Source organism: Xiphophorus couchianus, chromosome 2 (assembly GCF_001444195.1).
Source record: "Xiphophorus couchianus chromosome 2, X_couchianus-1.0, whole genome shotgun sequence".
NCBI lineage: Eukaryota > Metazoa > Chordata > Actinopteri > Cyprinodontiformes > Poeciliidae > Xiphophorus > Xiphophorus couchianus.
In genome coordinates this window covers 9,015,983-9,023,599 of record NC_040229.1, presented here as the reverse complement: position 1 = coordinate 9,023,599, position 7,617 = coordinate 9,015,983, and the positions used below count along the sequence as shown (strand labels likewise).

At 38.1% G+C, this 7,617-nt stretch overlaps 1 protein-coding gene across 1 annotated transcript; it reads left to right on the top strand.

Moving 5' to 3' along the window:
* Positions 1–337: 337 nt before the first annotated feature.
* Positions 338–6,483, top strand: LOC114151253 (iroquois-class homeodomain protein IRX-5-like). Its single transcript, XM_028028353.1, has 3 exons — positions 338–1,408; positions 2,308–2,713; positions 5,808–6,483. The coding sequence occupies exons 1-3, from the start codon at positions 1,208–1,210 to the stop codon at positions 6,338–6,340; spliced, it is 1,140 nt and encodes a 379-aa protein (XP_027884154.1). The 5' UTR covers positions 338–1,207; the 3' UTR covers positions 6,341–6,483.
* Positions 6,484–7,617: the final 1,134 nt, after the last annotated feature.

The window sequence follows — 7,617 nt, the reverse complement described above, 5'->3', positions numbered from 1 at the left end:
CAACTTTGCAAAGTTCAGCATGGATTTGTTTTTACTGTATTTTATCATCTAATAGGCCACAAATAATCTATTTTGTTTAGAAATTGTACTTAAAAATTTTTTTTTACCTTTTTGCATAACTTCTAACAAAACAGAATGGTCAAAAAGACAACACTAAAACAAAGAAATCTAATAGTTAAATGCAATTTGTCAATGACAGTGAACATGTTGTTTGGTTGAATACATTCATTTGTTAAAAACACATTATTTTGTTAAACAATTATATTAACTACAGCATTTTCTTCCATGTTAACATCTAGAGATGTTCTAAAATTACATCAAATCCTGTTTTTTCCCCTGGAATGGCTGTAGCATTTTTTCCCTGATGACAGTAAACGTTGCATTTTGTTTGGCAAAAACAGTGAAAATATAATTATGCTCAATGATGACAATCAGCATTTTGTCCAATAAAGACTGTGAATGCAGCATCTTTCTTACCAGCAACTACAGTGAGTTCAGCGAATTAAGTAAGAAAAGTGAGTGGAGCATTTTGTTCCATTGTGACAGTGAATGCAACATTCTTTTTTCCATGTTCACTGAATGCACCATTTGCATCACAGAAACTTGACAGTAGCTTTTTTCCTTTATCTGCGTCACTCTGTTGTCACTCTTTCCATATTCTGTGTTTGATGACATTATAAATTAACTTTTTCAGCACTTATAAGTAAAATATATTTTTTAATTGAATTGATGTTTAGTGATAGCTGCGGGTTTAGCTCATGACACTTTTTAATTATGAAACAGATTTTTATTTTCAAAGGAAAGTTTTTAAAAACTTTCTTTTGAAAGTTTGAAAGAAAGAAATTGACCTCCTTCCCTGCTAGGAGCTAAACCCAGAGTCCCAGAACCTCAGGTTGGGAACCACAAAGCTTTGTCCGGGACTCAGGTGTTCTCCTAAGTGCATGGGTCTGCTGAGGCGGGAGCGTCAGAAAGTGAAGGAGGTGCGTGTCTGAGGAGGAGGAGGAGCTCAGCCTCTCCTCCCTTTGCGTGTCTTCAGTGTGTCCGTGGGTTCCGCGGCAGCCGGAGTGGAGAAGCGGTTGCAGAAACTCAGCCTGCACCTGAACGCACCTGCGATGCTCCTGGATGCGCCTGTCCGCGCTCTCCTCCTTCTGAGCGGGGAAACTCTCCGATGTGAGCTCGTCTGTGCGTAAAAGTGTCCGGCTCCGTCATGGCTTATCCTCAGGGGTTCCTCTTCCAGCCCCCCGTGTCCCTGGCTCTGCCCTTCAGCTCCGGGATCATCCTGGGTCAGAGGACCGAGGGCTCAGCCTTCGCTCCGTACTCCTCATCCGCGACCTCCTCCCCCGGATTCAGCTCCCACTCGCCGTACGGAGGAGAGCCGCGGGCCGCCGCCACCATCAGCTCCTTCATGGTGAGTGTCTGGTCCGAGCTGCGGGGGTTCTGCTTTCTGCGTTCAGGTGCGGGACAGAAAGTGAAAGAAAAGTCTCACAGGAGCTGAAAATTAGAAATGTGTGCGTAAAAACTGACTTTAGAGAATGTTTTGAAGATTTAAAGTAAGAAATGTAAAACATAAATATTTGCTCCAACTTCTATATGAACTATTTAGATAAATCAAAGCTGTAGATAGATAGATAGATAGATAGATAGATAGATAGATAGATAGATAGATAGATAGATAGATAGATAGATAGATAGATAGATAGATAGATAGATAGATAGATAGATAGATAGCTTTATGTCAGACAACAAAGCACAGTACCAAATTCCTCAACTTGTAAAAATGACAGTAAACTAAGCAGACATAGATAAAAGCCATACATTATCATTGCCTTTATAAAATGATGGTCCAAATCATTTTTTGGCTAAAAAAAATCACAACCTCTTTTTTTTCAAAAATATGTTAGGCAAAAAGAAAATAACATTTGGCAAAACCTGACTTTAGGAAGGTGAAGTTATATAAATTTATACATTTAAAAGTGAATAAATTTGAATGTCCAGCCATAATTCCAGTCTGTAATCTTTAATCTCTCCTCATATTTTGTATTTTTACCTTTAAGTGTTTTTGTTTGACTCAGCAACCATATGTCTTCTTTTTTTTTCTTTTTTTCTTTTGTTTGTTGAATTTGACAATAATATTGTGAATGATGAAAAACTGAAGTGCTGGTCATCTGTAGGTTGTTTCTGCATCTTCACTGCCTTGGGCACAGATCAGATTAAATTCCTTCTGTTTTCCTCACTGAAATAATCCCATCCAGATTAGGAATCTGCTTCAGCGTCTCCCCAGACTAAAGTGAGTTTTTAATGTTGCAGAACCCGGGCTACGATCCGTCCTCCGGTGTCTCCGGATCCTTGGACTACCATGCCTTCGGGCCCCTGGGGGCCTACCCGTACGGAGACCCGACCTACAGGAAGAACGCCACGCGGGACGCCACGGCCACGCTCAAGGCCTGGCTGAACGAGCATCGGAAGAACCCGTACCCCACCAAGGGGGAGAAGATCATGCTGGCCATCATCACCAAGATGACGCTGACGCAGGTCTCCACCTGGTTCGCCAACGCTCGGCGGCGGCTGAAGAAGGAGAACAAGATGACATGGACGCCGCGGAACCGGAGCGAGGACGAGGAGGAGGAGGACGCCATCGACCTGGAGCGCACCGAGGAAGACGACGAGCCACTGAAGCTGACCGAGGAGGAGACGGAGCTGCGGAGCGACAGCGGTGAGCGGTTACAGGAGGGTCAGCTGCACCGATTAATCGATTACTCAATCATCAACTAACTGATCACTTCTGTTTTAAATTCAAATTCACATATATTTTATTGATCCCAAAGAAAAATAAATTCTGCAACTCTTATACATTCAAAATTCTTCAAAGTTATTTTAGGTAACTCAGAGAGTTATGTAAAATAATTGATTAATCGTGATTAATTGATTAGTGAAATAATCGTCAACTAATTCAGTAATTAATTAATCATTAACTGGAGTACAAAGAGTCCAATAAAAGGCCATTTGCTGAAAGAACAAACTCAGAGCAGAAATGAAGCCAAAACTACACAAAAACTACTTACATTTTGGGGGTTTTATGCCAAAGATCTGGCGTCAACTGAAGCAATGTTATCGGATTTTGAGCAATAAAATGTTTATTTTCTTATTTAAAAAGGAAATTATTTACTTGCATCTTTAAATGTATTTGTAAAATTGCATAAAAAGGCCTAGATAAAAAAAATCTACAGAATGTGGCAGTTATTTTTATGCAATTAATTGCCAGAATAATTGATTAATCACTAACTAAATTAATCGGTAGTTGCAGCCTTAGACCGAAGCAGACGTGAAGATGAATTGGACTGTGGAGGGTTTTCACACCTGGAAGAGAGAAAGCAGAGAGGATGGAGCTGGAGGGTGCAGCTGCAGAAACAGATTCCCAGAGACGGCGAGAAGGAAGCAGGACGTTTATTTCATCTGAAGCTTTTATTTTCTGAAAATATCCAACAGTATAAAAATCTGTTTTCCATAGATTGGATGCCGCATTTTACAAGAAAAATCTGGAAAAATGTGCAGATAAATAGAAAAACACTAAAATAATCAGATTTGTCCGAGTTTAAATAATTTTTGTCTTTAAAATCTGACAAGCTTCATCATTTTTAGTATTTGAAGAGGATTTTTTTTATTCAGTCTGCTGAAAGAAACTTTGATATTAGGATAAATAACAGATAATCTTTTATTCCCATGTTTTTCCGATCTGCTCTGTTCATAGAAAGTCCGGCAGGTTCAGATAAATAGATGAGGTGAATCTATTCTGAGGTTTAATTTTCGATCCGACTGAATCCTGGATGAGAATCTGATTTTCCTGACGTTTCAACGAGACTGAAACCAAAAATCTGATCATCAGGATTTCTGATTTTAACAACGTTCTAAGTTCATCTTGTGTATTTGTTGGTTTTTAATTTCCTGCTGCAGGAATTTCTGATTAATTTCTTTATCTCCAAAAGTAAAAATGAATATCCAGAATTTTAAAAAGTTTACAGATTGATTGGTTCTGACCAACAGACAGCCGGAATTCTGTTTTCTGATTTATTTAGCTTTTTTGTCTGTTTGTATTAAAATTAGAAAAAATATCCCCATTTATTGGCCCGGAACATTTTATTCTATTCTATAGAGGTGAGCAGATCAATCCAGAATATTGACACCATATCAGTATCGAATAGATAATTAGCGTGGCAAGATTAATACTTCAGCTTCAAAATATATCATACTGAATTTCTATTTAATTTATCCTCACGTTTGTACTGCAGTTTCTCAAAAAGATTTAGTTTTGATTTGCTCTCAAATAAAAAAAATAAATTTTTTGCACTTTAATTCTGAAAAATCCCACACAAAATTGTTCTGTTCTATTATTTTTGTTTATTATATTAATACGTTATTGAAGTATTTTGTAGATACATGTAAACGTCATTCAAGTTCTGTCCGAAGTTTTAACAAAATAATTCAAAGGGAAAAACTACAAAATCACCTAAAAGTCATAAGTTTGATGATATATCAATAAAAAAGTATCATATCGGTATTGGTATCACTGATACTGACTGACCCAGTTTGCTTAGACTGGACCTGCTCTAATTAATTTATTGTACAAACTTGTCAGTTTGGGCCCAGTTTGTTTTGTTTCAGCTTGGACTGTTCTGTTCTGATCAGGATGAAAGTTATTGATTAGTGATTTTATCTAAAGTTGATTAATCTGATCATAAATGATAAGTAGCCGTTTTCTTAAAAAAAATGAGTTTTCTCATATCAAGAGGGGAGAATGTCTTAAGGACGTTTTCATAATACGCTGAATTTAAAAAGACATTACATTTGAGCATTTTTGTCAGCTGTCTTAAATACTGACTGAATAAGCAGATAATTGTGGTTTTCTCAAGTTATTACACTGAGACATATTTATAAAATATAACAAAACAGGAACCTCTTAGGTTGCTGATTAAACAAATAAAAGAAGACAATCAATCCTGAAAGAAAATAGATATTCAAAGTACTATTTGTGGTTTTTAAAAGAAAGCCAAAACTCTGTGAAGAGCTTTCACTCAGAAGTGCTTGCTGACATCACGGTTTCTTTTTCATAATCAATCAATCACATTTTCTGTTTTCTCTTCCGCTCTTTTTCTTCACACGCTCGTCTTCGCACCACATCAATTATTTTTGGTTTGCTTCGTCATGCAGCTCAGCTGAAAGATACTAAAGTAAAACTTAACTTGTCGGGTGTAAGCAACACCGCATAAATTGCGTTTTCCATCCCAAACCGGACTCTGTTTGTATCGTTTTTCTTTTTCGTGCTGAGAAACCGCCGCCATCTTTGTTTCTGTATCAACGGCTCCGCTTAATAACCAGCGGCGCCCTCTACAGGATGGCGGCCAAAATACGACACTAAAAGAAGGCCTAAGCGGACGTTATTAGTTAATCGATTGGAACTAACTTTGAAATGAAATAAAATCTTTACATAGAAAAAGTAAAATGTCACAGAAAAAATAATAAAAAAGGCAAACTTATTAAATCATACCCATAACTGTCTCATCCAAATATGTCACATATTTACACATCTCATGTCACAATTTCTGCTCTTTACAAATTATATCTATTAAATTAATTTCTTGTTAAGTTGCTTACTATCTAAAGTCTCCTGTAAGATATCCATACAGCTATATTTGTTAATAAATCGATTAATTTGCCTCCCTGGTTCTGATCCAGATTTTTCTGTTTCTGATCGATTCTGTTTTGTTTATTTTATTTTTTCTTATTCTGATCCATTTCTCTTCTCTCCACAGGCGTCCATCACCCCTCTGCCTCAGATTCCAGCCGGTTGGCGTTCCGGGAGGACCCCGGCATCGACCGGGCCCCTTTGGACCAGAGGTTGCCCCATGTTGCGGCCCCTCCTCACAGCGGGCCCCTGGAGGCCCTCAGAGCCTCTGAAACCAAGCGTACGTCATCACCGAGCTCCTTGGATTCTTGCGGCGCCACCCAGGGGCCGAACCCAGCCCCGAAGCCCAAACTGTGGTCCCTGGCAGAAATTGCAACGTCTGTGGACAAAAACACAGGAAGTAGCGACTCGCCGCAGAGCAGGGGGCGGAGCTCTCTGAGCCACGGCCCCGCCCTGCCGAGGCACCTGTACTACGCCTCCCCGTTCATCCCTGGATACTCCAGCTTCAGGCCGCTGGGGCCCCTGCAGGGCGGCTCACACATTAACGGATTACAGCAGAAGATGCTGCAGCGGGCCGAGGCCGCAGCCAGGGACTGCCGACTGCGCAGCCAGAGCCAGACAGAGCTGCAGGAGCTAAAGAGAGGCATGACGAACGTGTAGCTGCTCAGAGAATCCTGCTGAACTTTGACCCCCCCCCCCCGAGACAGTTTCACAGCTTTTCTATGTTGATCAGATGTAACCTTTGTAGTGCGTTTCTGCACCCAACATGACATGTCATTGATTAAAAAATAGTTTTATTAAGATGGAAGTGAGCGCCTGCGTTTGTTGGCAGAAGGTTCCCGCAGCCGCACTGCAAAAACGGAAAAACACAAAACCATACCAAATATTTTTTATCTGGTTTCTAGTGCAAATTTCTTAGTGTACTTAAATTAAGACAAAACTAATTTACAATTAGCTTTTCAGCTAAATATAGGAGCTTATTTTACGTAAATAATTCCTTATTATTGATGAAAAAGTTCTAGTTCCTCTTGCAGATTATTTTACTTGTAACAAGATATTTTCCCATGTTATAAGTAAAATAATCTGCCAGTGGAGCTAGCACTTTTCCATCAATAATAAAGAATCATTTACTTAAAATAAACTCCCTCTTGCTGAATAGTTACGTGTACATTACTTTTGTCTTGTTTCATGTTTAGTGAAGTATTTGCACAAGAAACTAGACCAAAAATATTTGGTGCGATTTTGCAGTGCAGAGTAGATCACATATTATTTTTTTTATCATTCGAGTTTATTAAGCTGCTTCTTTAAAGCAAAGATCAGTTTCAAAAGGGCCAAAACGACGCATCAGTGCTGTGGGTTACTAATGTGCCATTATTGGAGTTTGTGTTTTCTGAAATATTAAAAAATACACAAGACGGATAAATATTAATAAATATAAAGTATTGCTGGGCAATACAATTAAAAACAGAAAATATTACCAAGTACTTTGTGTCTAGATTCTTGGCAAATGTCTGAATACACTTGATATAAGACAAAACTAATTTACAAGTAACTTTTCAGCAAGATATAGGAGCTTATTTTGAGTAAATAATTCTTTATTATTGATTTTTTTTTTAAAACATCCTATCTTCCACTGGCAGATTATTCTACTTGTAACAAGATATTTTCCCATGTTATAAGTAAAATAATCTGCTGGTGGAACTAGATCATTTTCATCAATATTAAGGAAGTATTGGTAAAATTAAAACGATACAAATGAAAGAAAATATTCTCAAAAAGTTGGTTTTATTTCAATCATCCCGTGACTTGTACAATGGAGTATTACAATCAGGCTACTAAATTTCTAAAAATTGCTTAGTGACTATGATGTTGCAGATTAAAGACGCAAAAATAAAAAAGTCTGAAAATTAGAAGAGAAAAAGTCGCCTTAATTAGAA